This window comes from Pecten maximus, chromosome 8 (genome assembly GCF_902652985.1).
Source record: "Pecten maximus chromosome 8, xPecMax1.1, whole genome shotgun sequence".
Classification (NCBI taxonomy): Eukaryota; Metazoa; Mollusca; class Bivalvia; order Pectinida; family Pectinidae; genus Pecten; species Pecten maximus.
Genome location: NC_047022.1, coordinates 36,807,767 through 36,831,388, shown reverse-complemented (window position 1 = coordinate 36,831,388; position 23,622 = coordinate 36,807,767). Strand labels below are relative to the sequence as shown.

General features: G+C 39.5%; 1 protein-coding gene across 2 annotated transcripts in view; it reads right to left on the bottom strand.

The window, feature by feature from the left end:
- Window positions 1–23,622, bottom strand: part of LOC117333390 (atrial natriuretic peptide receptor 2-like) — a 52,151-nt gene that overhangs the window by 9,343 nt on the left and 19,186 nt on the right. For both annotated transcript variants that reach the window (XM_033892664.1, XM_033892663.1), the window contains exons 3-8: window positions 18,577–18,759; window positions 17,227–17,388; window positions 8,873–9,123; window positions 8,078–8,213; window positions 7,630–7,839; window positions 747–831 (exon numbers count right to left, since the gene is read on the bottom strand). In XM_033892664.1, the coding sequence (XP_033748555.1) occupies window positions 747–831; window positions 7,630–7,839; window positions 8,078–8,213; window positions 8,873–9,123; window positions 17,227–17,388; window positions 18,577–18,759 (1,027 nt within the window). The remainder of the gene's footprint in view (window positions 1–746; window positions 832–7,629; window positions 7,840–8,077; window positions 8,214–8,872; window positions 9,124–17,226; window positions 17,389–18,576; window positions 18,760–23,622) is intronic.

Below are 23,622 nucleotides of genomic sequence, written 5' to 3'. Positions count from 1 at the left end.
ATCGATTAGGATCTGGTGATGTACCGGTATAGACATATGATGCAGTAACACTGTATACATTAAGGGAAATGGAGAGGATTGAAATAATCTCATAAAGTTCGAAACCCGACACTATGTTGCTATCAAAATGTCAGTATTCCAGTTCATAGTGAGAATAACGTAACAAACTGCTGCGTGTAATAAATGTTCTTTACTGAACAACAAACGATTGTATTAATGGTATTGGCAAAACGTTAAAATTGCATATAGAAATATTAGGTTCCGTGCATCTGCAGAAAGAAAATGCAGCTCAGTAAAGTGTATTTCTGTACAGATACTTCTGTAGTCCGTGTTGCAATCTAGTTGTAGATGTATCTCTACAGGGAAGCATAATACAAAGATTTAGATAAAGGTGCCCTAACAAAACGCATTAGCAAATGTAATAAGAATGATATTCAAAACATATGTGATTGGTATTTATTGAACATGCGAGTGATATATTGTAACATAAATAATTTACTTTAATAGACATACATACTCTGTAGTTAGATAAATAAATATGAATACTTAAAACATTGCTATAAACATAAATAATCTATTGTTACAGATATAAACAATCTATTGTTCTATACAGTATATATATGATATATTGTTATATACATAAATAATCTATTGTTATTGACATACATGGTACGAATACCATCTTTTCCACGATATCATTAATACTGCGATATCCCAAAATGTCCTGGATAATTCGAAAGACATACCTATAAAGGACGAAAAGGACCAGTATCGCTCCTATAACGAGAACTGTTCCGGTACACGCACCTGCCACGATAGCTGCCGTATTATCTGATGAAAAAGTAAAATATGATAAAGTATTGTGTCATGCTTCGGTGTTGTTCATATTTTGTTTGAATGCACGTGATAGAACATTAACCGGATGTAGTCTATAACGATGTAGTTTTACTATACATCCGAAACATAGAATCGCTTAAAACAGTAAGTAGAAACAGACATCAGTAGCATACTGATTCAGGTGTAGTGCCGATGTACACATAGCATTGCTCATATCATAGTTTATATACATTGTCTCTGTAGTAAATAATGTGGGTGTGCCAATTCATCAACGTACTAATCTGGTAACATTTCATAACGCGCTAAAATAAGACCATGCCAAAATAAGTACGTTTGCAGTAACTCTATCTTCAGAACCATTCCCTTCACCAGTATAGAAGGGCTCATTTTTTGAGAAAAAAAGTCTCTGCATGGAAGTTTGAATGTGTAACTAAGGGAGTTCTATCACAGTTAACACAGAGTACAATCAACATACAATACTACACACTACTGGCACTTCATTACATATACTGTATTGTGTCGTTCGAGCACAATAAAACAATTCAGGAGAATAAATAGGAATGTAAACACTGATGGGTATTCCTATTTAAAAACTGCCTTCACCGGTAACACTGAGCTGCAGAGAAATCTCTCCGAAACACACTACACATGCTATACATTAAACAATGGTCTGCACGCTAGAAAACAATGTCTACAGGTTACGTACCTTGCATGTCGTGTGTGAATGTTTGTTTATTGCATCATGATCGACACGAGCCTGCCATCAGAATTAATTCATTAATGAATTAAATGTTTGTGACATAATATGATACATTGCAAAATCGTAACGTATCCCGGATGCTGTATGTATCTTCTATACAATGAGCCGGACTCAAATGAATCGACCAATGAAAACTATTTGACATACTGTGACCTATCATGAATATGCTAAGTTGTAAAGAGATACCGTACTTTACCTAGGGGAGTAGTCGAACTTTATAAGGACAGCCAACAACAGGACATAACTGCTAACCAATAATTAGGACGTTTTATATGACAACATCTTCTCAGATTAGGTGAAATAGAAACAAGAATACACATTGTTGTTTGGTACAGTACCAGTTATAAATAGGTCTCAGATGACTGTCAGTGTTCATGTCCTCAATGGCGATCATTAACATCTGTCTTAAAAAAGACGAGGTCATCGTGACTGGTGGACAACATTCGTCTCTGAAGTAGACGGGGCCAACCTGATACTTGGACAATATTTGTCTCCTAAATGGACGGGGTCATCTAGACAGGTGGACAACATTCGTCTCTAAAATGGACGGGTCATCCTGACAGGTGGACAACATCTGTCTCTAAAATGAACGGGTCATCCTGACAGATGGACAACATTCGTCTCTAAAATGGACGGGTCATTCTGATAGGAGGACAACATCTGTCTCTAAAATGGACGGGTCATCCTGACAGATGGACAACATTCGTCTCTAAAATGAACGGGTCATTCTGATAGGTGGACAACATCTGTTTCTAAAATGGACGGGTCATCCTGACAGATGGACAACATTCGTCTCTAAAATGGACGGGTAATCTAGACAGGTGGACAACATTCGTCTCTTAAATGGACGGGTCATCCTGACAGGTGGACAACATCTGTCTCTAAAAAAGACGGTCATCCTGACAGATGGACAACATTCGTCTCTAAAATGGACGGGTCATCCTGACAGATTGACAACATTCGTTTCTAAAATAGACGGGGTCAACCTATCAGGCGGACAACATTCGTCTCTCAAATAGGCATATTTGTCGATATCGGACAATGGTCACTTTGCTCTACACATCCTATGTTGTCACAATGATCTTTACAGTACAATAATGATCACTCTGATCTATGCGGGAAAGTGGTCACAATGATCTATGCGGGAGAGTGGTCACTCTGATCTATACGGGAAAGTGGTCACAATGATCTCAACGAGAGAGTGGTCACTCTGATCTCTACGGTAGAGTGGTCACTCTGATCTATACGGGAAAGTGGTCACTCTGATAAATACGGGAGAGTGGTCACTCTGACCTATACGGGAAAGTGGTCACTCTGATAAATACGGGAGAGTGGTCACTCTGACCTATACGGGAAAGTGGCCACAATGATATTAACGGGAGAGTGGTCACTCTGATCTATACGGTAGAGTGGTCACTCTGGTGGGTGATCGACATACATGTACTGGCTTTCACTGAATAGAGACCATTGTCACTGGAGAGAGGTCATTGTCACTGGAGAGAGGTCATTGTCACTGGAGAGAGGCCATTGTCACTGGAGAGAGGTCATTGTCACTGGAGAGGGGCCATTGTCACTGGAGAGAGACCATTGTCACTGGAGAGAGGCCATTGTCACTGGAGAGAGACCATTGTCACTGAAGAGAGGCCACTGTCACTGGAGAGAGGCCACTGTCACTGGAGAGAGGCCATTGTCACTGGTGATTCAATTACGTTACGAGGACAGACAAACTTAGTAAGTGTGCCCAATTTTGTCTGTGTTAGTGTAGTCGAGAGGTGGTCATAACGCAGTTGTACTTTTGTCGCATTTTTACAGATTTTGTATCACAACTTTGTCCTTATAATTTTTTATTTGAATGCTGATGTTGTAAAGTAATATCAAACACAGCAACACTAATTCGACTAAAATCTAAAACATGTATTTGTTACAGTTAAAACACAGCTATGCTTAATGTAAACCAAGAATCATATCTGTGTTGAATATTGATGTAGTCTTGCATTCCATACTGGGTATCCAACTCAATCTGGAACCTTCAAACTGAGAATCATATTTTACGAACTATGTAACTATTTTATACTAAACGGACAATATGAGACGGCATTGTTTCTGTGGTAGGTGTAGCCATGCTACGTTTTAGAGTGATTATTTTAGTAGGCTTGGAGTACCGTTAGTTATCGGTACAAACGACCCAGGCTACACTATAACAATGTATATCATTAACTTACACGTGCACGTGCTTTGTACAGTATTACTTCCTTTCCATTGAAGTAATTAGATCTTTGGTTTTAACAATAGAAGTAATTGGGTGCCACACCATACACTATTGACAATACAAAAAGATTAACCTTTTGCTTAGACTGAAATTAATTACCATCCATATCTCACCGGCAGGATAACAATCGTGTTGCCCTAGATGGAAATAAATCCATACACAGGATTGTGTTGTATAATCATTCCTTTGCCTCATTTGTCTGGTGCGTTTTCCAGATATCATCATCGGTTTGTAAATGTAGCTTTATGTTTTATATTAAGTTAATGTAAGGTGCTCCTTAAACAGTCTTAGTAGTTTTATCGTCGCGGCCCCGGTTCTTACTTTGAGAACTTGACATAACATTAATTTGGGAAGGATTTAATGTGCCATTAATCTAGTACTATTAAAATGCACACCTTTATGGATTACCTGGTCCTTGTTATTATCAAATGTTCCAATTGTTCTCTAACGGTCTGTGTCAGCCTTTTCTTTTCTTTGTCTCTTGATTAATCGATTTTGAGTTGGCATGGTATTTTTGTTTCTAACATCTGTATCCTAGTACCGTTTATATCAATCACAGTTTTTTTTATATACATCACGTCTCGCCAGTGTCGAGTGTAATATGACAATACATATTAAACTCGATACTGGCGAGACGTGATGTATCATCATCAACCTGTCCTGTTAGATACTCCATTACTCCTGGTCACGGACCACGAACACCGACGCGTGCAAAGACTTCTATATTAAGGGAACAAAATATCACAAATGATAGTAAAACAATCATATTACAGCTATCAATAATTAACTATTTGGTGCTAATGAGGATGACACAGTCACACCATGGAATACTTATATGGTATTGTAGATTTAAGAATGGTCAATTCTTACCCAATATGCACTAATCTAACTGATCGTTAGGAAAACAACGAAGAATACCGAAATAACAACGAAACCAGGGTTCTTACTCAAAAACAACAGAGAACACCGACATAATAACGAAACTATAATTCAACCTCAAAACAAACAGAGACTACGGGCATTATAACGAAACCATAATTCAAATTCAAAAACAGCAGAGAATGCTGACATCATAAACCGTTATTCTAACTAAATAAACAACAGGGAATTCCGACATTATCAAGAAACCGTGGTTCTTACTCAAAAGCAACAGAGAACACCGCCATAATAACAAAACTATAATTGTATTAAAAACAACAGAGAGTACCGCAATAATAACGAAACCATAATTCTAACTAAAAAAAACCCAGAGAACATCAACATAATAACAAAACTATAATTCTAAGTAAAAAAACCCAACAGAGAATAGAGACATGACATAATCATAGCTTTCCATTGAGGCTACTGAAACATGGGCAATAAGACCAGCTGTACCGGAAGTGTAAGTGTCCTCATTTTATCGACGACACCCACCATAGAAATTGATATAATGTTATTACCATTCGGAAGAAGTTATGGCTGAGAATCAAGTATATCATTGCACAGCCTGCCTCCAAACAACTTAGTTCGATGATGGTGAACAAAGAGAGCTCCTCGGACATATCGTAGGACGTCTGAATTTGGTTTGAACCACAGCGATTTGTTTTACCGGGGAATCAATATTGCAAATATGCCGGTAAATATTTAATCGGTAACATTATCATCGCCCTTTAGAAGCACTACGCTGAATTTTCATTGCAATGTTTAATTATATTATATCTATACAAACTTATTTGGGTACGCCAAACCATCATTGCGATGATCTGTTTAATGGAAATACGAAAAATATTGAAAATGCCAAGTGAGCACTTTTGTAGTGTACTTCGTGAGTCATTCCCGATTTGATGATCTGCCTCGTTTATAGCACACATAATGTCCATTGATCATGTCCGGTAAGTTGGACAATTCACCGAATAAATTCTGAATTGCTATGGAATCTTCATGCATACTATGTAGCGTGTTGACTGTACACAATGAACCTAGAGCTGGTTCTGTAGTTAGGCCCAAACCAATATCGAATTCTAACATTTGAATTAAATTGATATTGACTTCGATAAGATCTTTCCGATGCGACTAAAGCCCAAATTATATCATCACCCTGAACAGAAAAGGAATTCTATCAGTCCAAAAAGCCACCACCAGTCAAATTGTCATCAACGTCTGACGATGCACGACCTAAACTTAATTCAATTTTAAGTACCGCCATAACTAACGCTCAACGCGTACTCTGCACCAAACCTCATACATGGACGTAGTCATAATTTTTGTTTGGAGACGTCTTCCAGACATTAAGTTCATACCAGTGTCATTTTCATTTCCAAAATATGTCTATATAGGTCTTACACAAATGTGCAATAGGTAAAATCGATGTTAACGTCCTTAACATAATCAACAGTACTTACACATCTGAGAACTACATTGTCCATTAACACTTCAGAAATAATAACGGCAAATCATTAACATCTCATAATTGGCACAAGATAGCATTGTTAATCACCAATAAGCTGGTCACACTATCCACACAATGGAGATCAGCACAGGCTAGGTATCTAGCTCGCAGGGTGTCTATCCTGGAGACAGACAAGTAGACCAATACCTCTGGTATAGTTTACGGGAATGATCTAATACAGAACTACAGTATCTGTAATGAAGTTGTGAATGAATTAAGTACAGAGCTACAGTATCTGTAATGAAGTTGTGAATGAATTAAGTCCAAATTATATATATCTATGTGGTGATCTCTAGTGTATGAAAACCACCAGGAAATGATTGAATATTTAGTGGGAAATCATTACTCAGACTAAAGAGAAGTTCAGGTTGTCTTTCGATAATATAAAGATGGTAATGGAATAGAAGTGACCACGTATCTTCAGCAAATGGTCGCTTACACAGGCCGAGTTGTCATTAAGATGGAATAGGATTAATTCGACATCAACTTACTAGCTTAATCTATAAAATGATCGCAAAATGAATCAACCTTGATATCGTCGAAATACAGCAAGTAGGATGTAAGAACTGTCCCCATTGCATGTACGTAAGAAGCTTTATTCTTCTTTATGTCTCCCTTGACACTACCTCACTTTTGGCCTTTAGTTGAGCGTTCACTCCTGTGGAAAAGGCTTTAGATTCATTTACCTTGCCAAGACATACCAGAGACTACAAAACTCATGTTAAGCGCTCAGCATTTTTAGGAGTGTGATGACTGGTTTGCCCGTTGTCTGTATAATGTGACCGGGTGGAGTGTCCTGATGGGTGTCATTGATAGTGTGTTTCAATGAGGTAGCACTATAAAGTCATCATAAATTCCGCGCTATCACAAGGCGATAAACTCGAACATACCTCCCAAAACACACACATTTGTACATTGACCATATGCATGCATTTTGCTCGGGCAGGCCGTCCCTAAATGATCAAAGCTGTTGAAAGGACAATACTAAACCAAAATAAACTAATGGGCGTTATATTATATCGATGTACATGTATGTGAGGTGAACTTGCATTTTTATAAAGTCAAAGGGTTCACAGATAGCAACAACGATTCGGCATTGGTTTGAAGTGACAGGTTTGGTTGCGGAGTGACAGGTTTGGTTGCGGAGCGACAGGTTTGGTTGTAGAGTGACAGGTTGGGGGGAGAAAGTGATAAATGACGGGATTACAATGCGCTGGTGACATTGTATGCCAAGTACACCCCGTACCATTGAAGTTGTAGTGTAGAGTTTGTGTGCATTTTTACTTGAATAGTTTACTGTATTTAAAAAAATGTAATTGAATATAAAGCTTTTACCTGAATCGTCACAGCTGGACTCCGGGGTACACGTCTCTGGAAGCGTATCTTTGGGTTGGTGTCCTTTTGGCCATGTAATACTTCCGAACGATTTAAATATCCCTGCTTCCACAGACGCCACAGTTTCGTACTTTTTATTTTCATAATGGTATATCGCAAACGCTCGCACTGCCTGTCCCTTATTCAATATTTCAAAATATCCCGATTTGCCTATGTAAGAGATATTTCATAACAGCATAAAGAAGAAGAAAACACAATAATAGTTTTGATTTTATCGACATGCTATTTAATTGATAGCAACGCAATAGCTTGCTGAATTATTAAGGAAACTGAATGTTTGTGTGAAAAGAGAAGCTACTGCACACAAATTTTTTTCTTTGCCAATTAATTATTTTGTCCTTTTTGTCTTTAATATACTTTAATAGATTGTAAGTATATCTGAACTCACCAGCATAAGGGGGCATGCTTTTAATGCTATTAACAATATCTAGTCCTGTCGCGTTCGGCTTTGATTGTCTTGTTGAATTGTAATATTTAGCAAACATCACTGTGGCGTCATAAAGATACAACACGAAGTCATCTATCTGCAATAATGTTCAGTCAGAAAAAGTTAGCAAAACCAATTCAGGAGCAATTACTTTCTGCGATCGTGATAATTGCAAATTTAATTATATAAGATTAGTGTATTTCACCATCAATATGTCTTATAATTATTCTTGGTCCTTTGTTTTACGTTATTTTGTTTACAACATTTGGATTGGTAAAATTTTGAAATCAAAACAAAAAATAACATATTGTAGGTTCATATAATATTATAATCAAACAACAGAATGATACATTAACGTAATCCTTTTGATACTCAACACCATTTTCCCAAACGGAGAAATCCATAAAATTATATAGCGAAATAAAACTCAATATGACGTCACAATTCGATAAATGACGAAGCACTTTTATACTTTCAAAAGTAGAAATATCATTAATGACAGTTAGAGATAAAAACGAGCTATCGCTATCCACAAAGGAATGTATCATGATATGCTTACCAACACCTTGTCAATTTAGTCAAAAAAATAAAAATGATGAAAATACATCATTATAATTAGTAATTATATAGTAATTAGCAGTCATAGTAATTAAACAATATTGTTATTTACGTGTTAATTTAACTTGGCTTAAAATATTCTACAAATAAAATTGAAATACATGCGATACTGATGACCGGAGTGATCTGAATGCGTACCGTATGATTTGCCGTTGTTCCGAACCTGTTAACCTCTGTCGGTTTGATCATTGTGTATGGACCGAAGTGGAGGACTGATTTCATCATCTTCTCCATCTGTTCTTTATGTGTATTGTTGGTAATAGCCGGGTGATTGATCAGAGGGTTAAACTTACAGTAGATAAACATGTAATCACCACTGGTCATACCCCTCTCCTGGGCCACTAGTAGGACATCCAAAAGGAACTCACTCGGTACACACAGGATGATAACTACAACATAAATGTATACCATTGGGTTAATATAAAGTATCTATCCTACCATAAAACTAATGTAAACATAAAACAGTTCATCAGAGACACTAAAACCAAAACGTGATAAATCAACAGGATATTGAGGAGATACCAAAGTAAGCCGAAGACAATACCGCGGACCTAGTGGACAGAAACTGACAGAGAGGCAACCAAAGGAAGTAAAAAGATACCAAGGAAAATACAACAGCAGCAGAGAAGGAGACATCGACATAAGGAGAGACAACAGGAACAGAGGAGGAGACATCGACATAAGGAGAGACAAGATCAGGAACAGAGGAGGAGACATCGACATCAGGAGAGACAACAGGAACAGAGGAGGAAACATCGACATAAGGGGAGACAACAACAGGAACAGAGGAGGAGGCATCAACATAAGGAGAGACAACAACAGGAACAGAAGAGGAGATATCGACATAAGGAGAGACAACAGGACCAGAGGAGGAGACATCGACATAAGGAGAGACAACAGGAACAGAGGAGGAGGCATCAACATAAGGAGAGACAACAACAGGAACAAAGGAGGAGACATCGACATCAGGAGAGACAACAGGAACAGAAGAGGAGACATCGACATAAGGAGAGACAACAGGAACAGAGGAGGAGGCATCAACATAAGGAGAGACAAGATCAGGAACAGAGGAGGAGACATCGACATAAGGAGAGACAACAACAGGAACAGAGGAGGAGACATCGACAAAAGGAGAGACAAGATCAGGAACAGAGGAGGAGACATCGACATAAGGAGAGACAACAACAGGAACAGAGGAGGACACATCGACAAAGAGACAACAGCAGGAACAGAGGAGGAGACATCGACATAAGGAGAGACATCAACAGTAACAGAGGAGGAGACATCGACATAAGGAGAGACAACAACAGGAACAGAGGAGGAGACATCGACATAAGGAGAGACAACAACAGGAACAGAGGAGGACACATCGACATAAGGAGACACAACAGGAACAGAGGAGGACACATCGACAAAGAGACAACAGCAGGAACAGAGGAGGAGACATCGACATAAGGAGAGACAACAACAGGAACAGAGGAGGAGACATCGACATAAGGAGAGACAACAACAGGAACAGAGGAGGAGACATCGACATAAGGAGAGACAACAACAGGAACAGAGGAGGAGACATCGACATAAGGAGACACAACAGGAACAGAGGAGGACACATCGACATAAGGGGAGACAAAAACAGGAACAGAGGAGGAGACATCGACATAAGGGGAAACAAAAACAGGAACAGAGGAAGAAACATCGACATTAGGAGAGACAAGAATAGGAACAGAGGAGGAGACATCGACATAAGGAGAGACAACAACAGGAACAGAGGAGGAGACATCGACATAAGGAGAGACAAGAATAGGAACAGAGGAGGAGACATCGACAAAGGAGAGACAAGAATAGGAACAGGGGAGGAGACATCGACAAAGGAGAGACAACAACAGGAACAGAGGAGGACACATCGACATAAGGAGACACAACAGGAACAGAGGAGGAGACATCGACATAAGGAGAGACAACAGGAACAGAGGAGGGGACATCGACATAAGGAGAGACAACAGGAACAGAGGAGGACACATCGACATAAGGGGAGACAAAAACAGGAACAGAGGAGGAGACATCGACATAAGGAGAGACAAAAACAGGAACAGAGGAGGAGACATCGACATAAGGAGAGACAAAAACAGGAACAGAGGAGGAGACATCGACATAAGGGGAGACAAAAACAGGAACAGAGGAGGAGACATCGACATAAGGAGAGACAACAACAGGAACAGAGGAGGACACATCGACATAAGGAGACACAACAGGAACAGAGGAGGACACATCGATATAAGGGGAGACAAAAACAGAAACAGAGGAGGAGACATCGACATAAGGGGAGACAAAAACAGGAACAGAGGAGGAAACATCGACATTAGGAGAGACAAGAATAGGAACAGAGGAGGAGACATCGACAAAGGAGAGACAACAACAGGAACAGAGGAGGAGACATCGACATAAGGAGAGACAAGAATAGGAACAGAGGAGGAGACATCGACATAAGGAGAGACAAAAACAGGAACAGAGGAGGAGACATCGACATAAGGGGAGACAACAACGGGAACAGAGGAGGAGACATCGACATAAGGAGAGACAACAACAGGAACAGAGGAGGACACATCGACAAAGAGACAACAGCAGGAACAGAGGAGGAGACATCGACATAAGGAGAGACATCAACAGTAACAGAGGAGGAGACATCGACATAAGGAGAGACAACAACAGGAACAGAGGAGGAGACATCGACATAAGGAGAGACAACAACAGGAACAGAGGAGGACACATCGACATAAGGAGACACAACAGGAACAGAGGAGGACACATCGACAAAGAGACAACAGCAGGAACAGAGGAGGAGACATCGACATAAGGAGAGACAACAACAGGAACAGAGGAGGAGACATCGACATAAGGAGAGACAACAACAGGAACAGAGGAGGAGACATCGACATAAGGAGAGACAACAACAGGAACAGAGGAGGACACATCGACATAAGGAGACACAACAGGAACAGAGGAGGACACATCGACATAAGGGGAGACAAAAACAGGAACAGAGGAGGAGACATCGACATAAGGGGAGACAAAAACAGGAACAGAGGAGGAAACATCGACATTAGGAGAGACAAGAATAGGAACAGAGGAGGAGACATCGACATAAGGAGAGACAAGAATAGGAACAGAGGAGGAGACATCGACAAAGGAGAGACAACAACAGGAACAGAGGAGGAGACATCGACATAAGGAGAGACAAGAATAGGAACAGAGGAGGAGACATCGACATAAGGGGAGACAAAAACAGGAACAGAGGAGGAAACATCGACATTAGGAGAGACAAGAATAGGAACAGAGGAGGAGACATCGACATAAGGAGAGACAACAACAGGAACAGAGGAGGAGACATCGACATAAGGAGAGACAAGAATAGGAACAGAGGAGGAGACATCGACAAAGGAGAGACAAGAATAGGAACAGGGGAGGAGACATCGACAAAGGAGAGACAACAACAGGAACAGAGGAGGACACCTCGACATAAGGAGACACAACAGGAACAGAGGAGGAGACATCGACATAAGGAGAGACAACAGGAACAGAGGAGGGGACATCGACATAAGGAGAGACAACAGGAACAGAGGAGGACACATCGACATAAGGGGAGACAAAAACAGGAACAGAGGAGGAGACATCGACATAAGGAGAGACAAAAACAGGAACAGAGGAGGAGACATCGACATAAGGAGAGACAAAAACAGGAACAGAGGAGGAGACATCGACATAAGGGGAGACAAAAACAGGAACAGAGGAGGAGACATCGACATAAGGAGAGACAACAACAGGAACAGAGGAGGACACATCGACATAAGGAGACACAACAGGAACAGAGGAGGACACATCGACATAAGGGGAGACAAAAACAGAAACAGAGGAGGAGACATCGACATAAGGGGAGACAAAAACAGGAACAGAGGAGGAGACATCGACATAAGGAGAGACAACAACAGGAACAGAGGAGGACACATCGACATAAGGAGACACAACAGGAACAGAGGAGGACACATCGACATAAGGGGAGACAAAAACAGAAACAGAGGAGGAGACATCGACATAAGGGGAGACAAAAACAGGAACAGAGGAGGACACATCGACATAAGGGGAGACAAAAACAGGAACAGAGGAGGAAACATCGACATTAGGAGAGACAAGAATAGGAACAGAGGAGGACACATCGACATAAGGAGACACAACAGGAACAGAGGAGGAAACATCGACATTAGGAGAGACAAGAATAGGAACAGAGGAGGAGACATCGACATAAGGAGAGACAAGAATAGGAACAGAGGAGGAGACATCGACAAAGGAGAGACAACAACAGGAACAGAGGAGGAGACATCGACATAAGGAGAGACAAGAATAGGAACAGAGGAGGAGACATCGACATAAGGAGAGACAAAAACAGGAACAGAGGAGGAGACATCGACATAAGGGGAGACAACAACGGGAACAGAGGAGGAGACATCGACATAAGGAGAGACAACAACAGGAACAGAGGAGGACACATCGACAAAGAGACAACAGCAGGAACAGAGGAGGACACATCGACATAAGGAGAGACATCAACAGGAACAGAGGAGGAGACATCGACATAAGGAGAGACAACAACAGGAACAGAGGAGGAGACATCGACATAAGGAGAGACAACAACAGGAACAGAGGAGGACACATCGACATAAGGAGACACAACAGGAACAGAGGAGGACACATCGACAAAGAGACAACAGCAGGAACAGAGGAGGAGACATCGACATAAGGAGAGACATCAACAGGAACAGAGGAGGAGACATCGACATAAGGAGAGACAACAACAGGAACAGAGGAGGAGTCATCGACATAAGGAGAGACAACAACAGGAACAGAGGAGGACACATCGACATAAGGAGACACAACAGGAACAGAGGAGGACACATCGACATAAGGGGAGACAAGAATAGGAACAGAGGAGGAGACATCGACATAAGGAGAGACAAGAATAGGAACATAGGAGGAGACATCGACATAAGGAGAGACAAAAACAGGAACAGAGGAGGAGACATCGACATAAGGAGAGACAAAAACAGGAACAGAGGAGGAGACATCGACATAAGGGGAGACAAAAACAGGAACAGAGGAGGAGACATCGACATAAGGAGAGACAACAACAGGAACAGAGGAGGACACATCGACATAAGGAGACACAACAGGAACAGAGGAGGACACATCGACATAAGGGGAGACAAAAACAGAAACAGAGGAGGAGACATCGACATAAGGGGAGACAAAAACAGGAACAGAGGAGGACACATCGACATAAGGGGAGACAAAAACAGGAACAGAGGAGGAAACATCGACATTAGGAGAGACAAGAATAGGAACAGAGGAGGACACATCGACATAAGGAGACACAACAGGAACAGAGGAGGAAACATCGACATTAGGAGAGAAAAGAATAGGAACAGAGGAGGAGACATCGACATAAGGAGAGACAAGAATAGGAACAGAGGAGGAGACATCGACAAAGGAGAGACAACAACAGGAACAGAGGAGGAGACATCGACATAAGGAGAGACAAGAATAGGAACAGAGGAGGAGACATCGACATAAGGAGAGACAAAAACAGGAACAGAGGAGGAGACATCGACATAAGGGGAGACAACAACGGGAACAGAGGAGGAGACATCGACATAAGGAGAGACAACAACAGGAACAGAGGAGGACACATCGACAAAGAGACAACAGCAGGAACAGAGGAGGACACATCGCCATAAGGAGAGACATCAACAGGAACAGAGGAGGAGACATCGACATAAGGAGAGACAACAACAGGAACAGAGGAGGAGACATCGACATAAGGAGAGACAACAACAGGAACAGAGGAGGACACATCGACATAAGGAGACACAACAGGAACAGAGGAGGACACATCGACAAAGAGACAACAGCAGGAACAGAGGAGGAGACATCGACATAAGGAGAGAAATCAACAGGAACAGAGGAGGAGACATCGACATAAGGAGAGACAACAACAGGAACAGAGGAGGAGTCATCGACAGAAGGAGAGACAACAACAGGAACAGAGGAGGACACATCGACATAAGGAGACACAACAGGAACAGAGGAGGACACATCGACATAAGGGGAGACAAGAATAGGAACAGAGGAGGAGACATCGACATAAGGAGAGACAAGAATAGGAACAGAGGAGGAGACATCGACAAAGGAGAGACAACAACAGGAACAGAGGAGGAGACATCGACATAAGGAGAGACAAGAATAGGAACAGAGGAGGAGACATCGACATAAGGGGAGACAAAAACAGGAACAGAGGAGGAAACATCGACATTAGGAGAGACAAGAATAGGAACAGAGGAGGAGACATCGACATAAGGAGAGACAACAACAGGAACAGAGGAGGAGACATCGACATAAGGAGAGACAAGAATAGGAACAGAGGAGGAGACATCGACAAAGGAGAGACAAGAATAGGAACAGGGGAGGAGACATCGACAAAGGAGAGACAACAACAGGAACAGAGGAGGACACATCGACATAAGGAGACACAACAGGAACAGAGGAGGAGACATCGACATAAGGAGAGACAACAGGAACAGAGGAGGGGACATCGACATAAGGAGAGACAACAGGAACAGAGGAGGACACATCGACATAAGGGGAGACAAAAACAGGAACAGAGGAGGAGACATCGACATAAGGAGAGACAAAAACAGGAACAGAGGAGGAGACATCGACATAAGGAGAGACAAAAAACGGAACAGAGGAGGAGACATCGACATAAGGGGAGACAAAAACAGGAACAGAGGAGGGGACATCGACATAAGGAGACACAACAGGAACAGAGGAGGAGACATCGACATAAGGGGAGACAAAAACAGGAACAGAGGAGGACACATCGACATAAGGGGAGACAAAAACAGGAACAGAGGAGGAGACATCGACATAAGGAGAGACAAAAACAGGAACAGAGGAGGGGACATCGACATAAGGTGATACAAAAACAGGAACAGAGGAGGAGACATCGACATAAGGAGAGACAACAACAGGAACAGAGGAGGACACATCGACATAAGGAGACACAACAGGAACAGAGGAGGAGACATCGACATAAGGGGAGACAAAAACAGGAACAGAGGAGGAGACATCGACATAAGGGGAGACAAAAACAGGAACAGAGGAGGAAACATCGATATTAGGAGAGACAAGAATAGGAACAGAGGAGGACACATCGACATAAGGAGACACAACAGGAACAGAGGAGGACACATCGACATAAGGGGAGACAAAAACAGGAACAGAGGAGGACACATCGACATAAGGAGACACAACAGGAACAGAGGAGGACACATCGACATAAGGGGAGACAAAAACAGGAACAGAGGAGGAGACATCGACATAAGGGGAGACAAAAACAGGAACAGAGGAGGAAACATCGACATTAGGAGAGACAAGAATAGGAACAGAGGAGGAGACATCGACATAAGGAGAGACAAGAATAGGAACAGAGGAGGAGACATCGACAAAGGAGAGACAACAACAGGAACAGAGGAGGAGACATCGACATAAGGAGAGACAAGAATAGGAACAGAGGAGGAGACATCGACAAAGGAGAGACAAGAATAGGAACAGGGGAGGAGACATCGACAAAGGAGAGACAACAACAGTAACAGAGGAGGAGACATCGACAAAGGAGAGACAACAACAGGAACAGAAGAGACATCGACATAAGGAGAGACAAAAAGGGGAACAGAGATGGAGACATCGACATAAGGAGAGACAAATACAGGAACAGAGGAGGAGACATCGACATAAGGGGAGACAAAAACAGGAACAGAGTAGGAGACATCGACAAAGAGACAACAGCAGGAACAGAGGAGGAGCCATCGACATAAAGAGAGACAACAACAGCAGCAGAGGAGGAGACATCGACATAAGGAGAGACAACAACAGGAACAGAGGAGGAGACATCGACACAAGGAGAGACAACAGGAACAGAGGAGGAGGCATCAACATAAGGAGAGACAAGAATAGGAACAGAGGAGGGGACATCGACATAAGGAGAGACAAAAACAGGAACAGAGGAGGAGACATCGACACAAGGAGAGACAACAGGAACAGAGGAGGAGGCATCAACATAAGGAGAGACAAGAAAAGGAACAGGGGAGGAGATATCGACATAAGGAGAGACAACAACAGGAAAAGATAAGGCAAAGTGAAAAAAGGGAACTGAGTAAATCTTAAAACTCAAGACGACTATGTGAACTGAAGAGATATCAAAACTAAAGACGACCGCAACTGAAAGACAAGAGTGAGAGCGGCAGTTACTGAGATGAACCAACACCACAAATAAATCATTTCCATAAATTATAAGACAAGTTACACAAATTCATCAATATATCACCATTACCGGAACCATTTCTGTGCATGCCCTCACACAAAGGTACAGTCTACTGACTTACTGGCTACTTGATCCTTGACATTGTTGATGGCCTTATTCATTTCCGGTTTAGTGAAGTTGTCCAGTTTCTCCACTCGATGGATGAGTATGTCGTTGTCAGGAAACCCGGTGGAGATATAATGAGACACTTTCTCACATATCTCGTTTCCAAAGTATATCACACCTGCAAAAATAATATAGACCGGTGACAGATCAAGGATTTGGTGAAGGAGTTGGAGAAGGGCTCCGTTAATGGTTAGACTACAAGGTTTGAAAAAAAGGGGCGTGATTGGACAGATTACCAGGTAAATATATCTAAGAGGATCTCTGTTTAATTAGGCGCTGTAACTATTGTTACTCTGTTTAATTAGGCGCTGTAACTATTGTTACTCTGTTTAATTAGGAGCTGTAACTATTGTTACTCTCGTCATGGAACATTAGTATGGTGATATGATTTAAACCATGTGTAGTCTACATTTGAGTTCTTTTCAAGAGAAAATCGAATTTGACCTTTGAAATGAAGACTATGCATTTTAGAAAAGACAGCAGACCAACTTCTTTAACTAGATTATAATCCTGCATTGATGGAAAATATAAAAAACAATATTCAAAAAGTATATATTATATATGCATTAATAAAAGGATAATTGAAAAAAGCGGTATTTACATATTCACTAATCGCATTTATTCCAAGCTTTAAATCTTGCAATATAGTTTGTTAAAACGTTTGCAATACAATTTGAAAATACCTCATGTTTATCATATAGTTCTTAATACCGAAACTGATAGGTGTACCGAGCAAAGTTTATCTTTTTGTGCCGGATACGAGACAAAAATCTACCCCACATAGACGTACCAGACGAACTCCACTTTGGTGGTTTGATAATTTTTTTGTGAACTCCTCACTCTATCCAGCATATACAGGCGACTCGTTCAGTTAAATGTCATCATCCTGTCGCTTAACTTGTGACGCGTTTGACATCCGTGTGTAATTCGCTAATCAGCGTACATATATCTACCGCCAGCACTAAAAAATAACTGGTACCAACTAAGGGAAATAAGATGTCATCCACCGATTTGATTTACAAAAAAAGTAGTATGTGTTATTTTCTTCTACTTCGGAATGCTATAGGTTGATAGAAAGTTATGTATGAGATAAAATATATTTCGCAATATCACCTTCCCAAAAGAGGAGGCCATTTTGCGTGTACGAAGTATTTGTATTTTTCGCGATCAAAAGAAAAACATAATGCATTATCACTACCTGATTATCAACAATACTGTTGTAGTTTGTCGGTCTAAGCTTTGTCTGTTTTACCCCCGTTCATTGTTTTATCAGGTTATACAAGAATGGTTATTGGATTTTGCTTACCTATATTTTTCCAAGAATACTGTAATAAGACGGTTGCTAACGACCGTGTAAAATTCTGATATGTTCCAAACGTAGAGATGAGTGTGGTTATTTCGTGTGACTCGAAGTACTCCTCCCCGACTGGCGTCCATGTTATAATGGGGATTCTCCAGGCAGACACTAGTAGCGACACCACGTGGATGGCTAAAGAAAGGGAAAAAAATAACAATGTAGATTCACAATTCATGATATTGATTCCAAATGTTGTACATACAACACACAAGGTCACTCTGGTTCAAGTGTCAATGAGCTAGTGCAGCAACAATAATACCTAAAAATGTACCTAAAGGCGGGAAGTTTGAGAAGCGTTGGCAAGACACGTATTTCAATAGAGCCTTTTAGTATCATTTAGTAATATATCACGAACGGAACATAAAAAAAAACTGTACCATATAGCTATTTAAATTAAGACAATTTTGTGCTAACGTCAGAAACATTACAATCATCATATCCATCAATATGTATCATCTACTTTATGTCGGTCATTTGATGACGATAGCATCGACATATTAATCAATTACATATTAATGTATGCAAATCGCAGACCATTTGTTGAAATCTTTCTGTCATGTATATCTTGAAGATTTTCTAGAAGAAGACTGATTTAGGTTAACCCTGTTGTGTGATTCTTTTAACAATGCTGTAAGTGCGTGCATAAATATTTGTATGTATTATATATGTATTGTTAATGAAATATTATGAAATGGAAACTATAATTATATAACTGTCATCATCTTAAATATACTTAATAACATGATAACAAAGAGAATACCAAACTTATACAACAAACTTTATAACACGAAATCGAAAAACCTAGGACAAAATACGGCATCATAGATTTACGTGGCACTCCTTGACAGAAGATAAAGAGCTTTCAACAACACTCGTAACGTAAATCTAGGTCAGTACAGGTTCTGTCACAACCTTTAAATGTTACATGGTGTAATGACAACATACAGTTATCTGTTACACGGTGTAATGACAACATACAGTTATCTGTTACACGGTGTAATGACAACACACAGTTATCTGTTACACGGTGTAATGACAACATACAGTTATCTGTTACATGGTGTAATGACAACATACAGTTATCTGTTACATGGTGTAATGACAACATACAGTTATCTGTTACATGGTGTAATGACAACACACAGTTATCTGTTACATGGTGTAATGACAACATATAGTTATCTGTTACACGGTGTAATGACAACACACAGTTATCTGTTACATGGTGTAATGACAACACACAGTTATCTGTTACATGGTGTAATGACACCATACAGTTATCTGTTACATGGTGTAATGACAACACAGTTATCTGTTACATGGTGTAATGACAACATATAGTTATCTGTTACACGGTGTAATGACAACACACAGTTATCTGTTACATGGTGTAATGACAACATACAGTTATCTGTTACATGGTGTAATGACAACATACAGTTATCTGTTACACGGTGTAATGACAACACACAGTTATCTGTTACATGGTGTAATGACAACATACAGTTATCTGTTACATGGTGTAATGACAACATACAGTTATCTGTTACATGGTGTAATGACAACATACAGTTATCTGTTACACGGTGTAATGACAACATACAGTTATCTGTTACATGGTGTAATGACAACATAGTTATCTGTTACATGGTGTAATGACAACGTACAGTTATCTGTTACACGGTGTAATGACAACATACAGTTATCTGTTACACGGTGTAATGACAACATACAGTTATCTGTTACATGGTGTAATGACAACATACAGTTATCTGTTACATGGTGTAATGACAACATACAGTTATCTGTTACATGGTGTAATGACAACATACAGTTATCTGTTACACGGTGTAATGACAACACACAGTTATCTGTTACACGGTGTAATGACAACATACAGTTATCTGTTACATGGTGTAATGACAACACACAGTTATATGTTACATGGTGGAATGACAACATACAGTTATCTGTTACATGGTGTAATGACAACACACAGTTATCTGTTACATGGTGTAATGACAACATACAGTTATCTGTTACATGGTGTAATGACAACATACAGTTATCTGTTACATGGTGGAATGACAACATACAGTTATCTGTTACATGGTGTAATGACAACATACAGTTATCTGTTACATGGTGTAATGACAATATACATTTATCTGTTACATGGTGTAATGACAACACACAGTTATCTGTTACATGGTGTAATGACAACATACAGTTATCTGTTACATGGTGTAATGACAACATACAGTTATCTGTTACATGGTGTAATGACAACATACAGTTATCTGTTACATGGTGTAATGACAACACACAGTTATCTGTTACATGGTGTAATGACAATATACATTTATCTGTTACATGGTGTAATGACAACATACAGTTATCTGTTACATGGTGTAATGACAACATACAGTTATCTGTTACATGGTGTAATGACAATACACAGTTATCTGTTACATGGTGTAATGATAACACACAGTTATCTGTTACATGGTGTAATGACAACACAGTTATCTGTTACATGGTGTAATGACAACATACAGTTATATGTTACATGGTGTACTGACAACATACAGTTATCTGTAACATGGTGTAATGACAACATACAGTTATATGTTACATGGTGTAATGACAACATACAGTTATCTGTTACACGGTGTAATGACAACATACAGTTATCTGTTACATGGTGTAATGACAACACAGTTATATGTTACATGGTGTAATGACAACACAGTTATCTGTTACATGGTGTAATGACAACACACAGTTATCTGTTACATGGTGTAATGACAACGTACAGTTATCTGTTACACGGTGTAGTGACAACACAGTTATCTGTTACATGGTGTAATGACAACATACAGTTATCTGTTACATGGTGTAATGACAACACACATTTATCTGTTACACGGTGTAATGACAACACACAGTTATCTGTTACATGGTGTAATGCCAACATACAGTTATCTGTTACATGGTGTAATGCCAACATACAGTTATCTGTTACATGGTGTAATGACCACACACAGTTATCTGTTACACGGTGTAATGACAACACACAGTTATCTGTTACATGGTGTAATGACAACACACAGTTATCTGTTACATGGTGTAATGACAACACACAGTTATCTGTTACATGGTGTAATGACAACATACAGTTATCTGTTACATGGTGTAATGACAACATACAGTTATCTGTTACATGGTGTAATGACAACACACAGTTATCTGTTACATGGTGTAATGACAACATACAGTTATCTGTTACATGGTGTAATGACAACATACAGTTATCTGTTACATGGTGTAATGACAACACACAATTATCTGTTACATGGTGTAATGACAACATACAGTTATCTGTTACATGGTGTAATGACAACATACAGTTATCTGTTACATGGTGTAATGACAACATACAGTTATCTGTTACATGGTGTAATGACAACATACAGTTATCTGTTACATGGTGTAATGACAACACAGTTATCTGTTACATGGTGTAATAACAACATACAGTTATCTGTTACATGGTGTAATGACAACACAGTTATCTGTTACATGGTGTAATGACAACACACAGTTATCTGTTACATGGTGTAATGACAACACAGTTATCTGTTACATGGTGTAATGCCAACATACAGTTATCTGTTACATGGTGTAATGACAACATACAGTTATCTGTTACATGGTGTAATGGCAACATACAGTTATCTGTTACATGGTGTAATGACAACATACAGTTATCTGTTACATGGTGTAATGACAACACAGTTATCTGTTACATGGTGTAATGACAACATACAGTTATCTGTTACATGGTGTAATGACAACATACAGTTATCTGTTACATGGTGTAATGACAACATACAGTTATCTGTTACACGGTGTAATGACAACATACAGTTATCTGTTACATGGTGTAATGACAACACACAGTTATCTGTTACATGGTGTAATGACAACACACAGTTATCTGTTACATGGTGTAATGACAACACACAGTTATCTGTAACATGGTGTAATGATAACACACAGTTATCTGTTACATGGTGTAATGACAACATACAGTTATCTGTTACATGGTGTAATGATAACACACAGTTATCTGTTACATGGTGTAATGACAACATATAGTTATCTGTTACATGGTGTAATGACAATATACATCGATCTGTTACATTTTAATCACTTTCTCTAAGAGAGATGAAAGACATTGTTTAATGGAACTACACACATGGTTGTATGTTGTCCTATATTAAGATTATCAAAACTATTTTTCAATACTTTTCATTAATTTACAAACAAAAATCTAGCATATACCACAATACAAAGAAAATAAACATATTCGGTTGACTCAACCGCATTTCTTAATTTTTCTAAAAAAGTAAGTATAAATGATTGATACATTATAAATTCAAGTCAGCACATAGTCCCGTCAGATTGTTATATTTTGAAGTTATTTGTTTACAAGTATGACTTGTGAAAGTACATGTATACAATGTCTAACATCTGACTGAATTACATATGTAGAAGTTATTACAATAAAGCTGGCCTAAAAAATAATAAATAATGAAATATTGAATAAAAAAATAATAATGAAATAATAAAAAGTAATAAAATAATAAATTATAAAATTATAAAGAATAGAAGATTACTAGATGATAAACAATAAGAAATATAATGATAAAAGCCTAGTTGGGTATGGTCAAAAACAATAAAGAAGTAACATCAACATATTCAGATTTGGAGAGCTATCTGCTTTGTGGTGACATGAATAACAAGATAATTTAATCACTGGTTTCACGATAACTCAATGAAAGTCAGTATTATCAAATAAATCTCTACACCTAATGTCTGTTCTGTCCTTGCTACACGTCAACAATACCATGTTAAAACGTTTACGTAATTGGTATATCTACGTAATTATGACAGGGTCATGTTGGTCATCGCGCAATGTCAACAAAATTA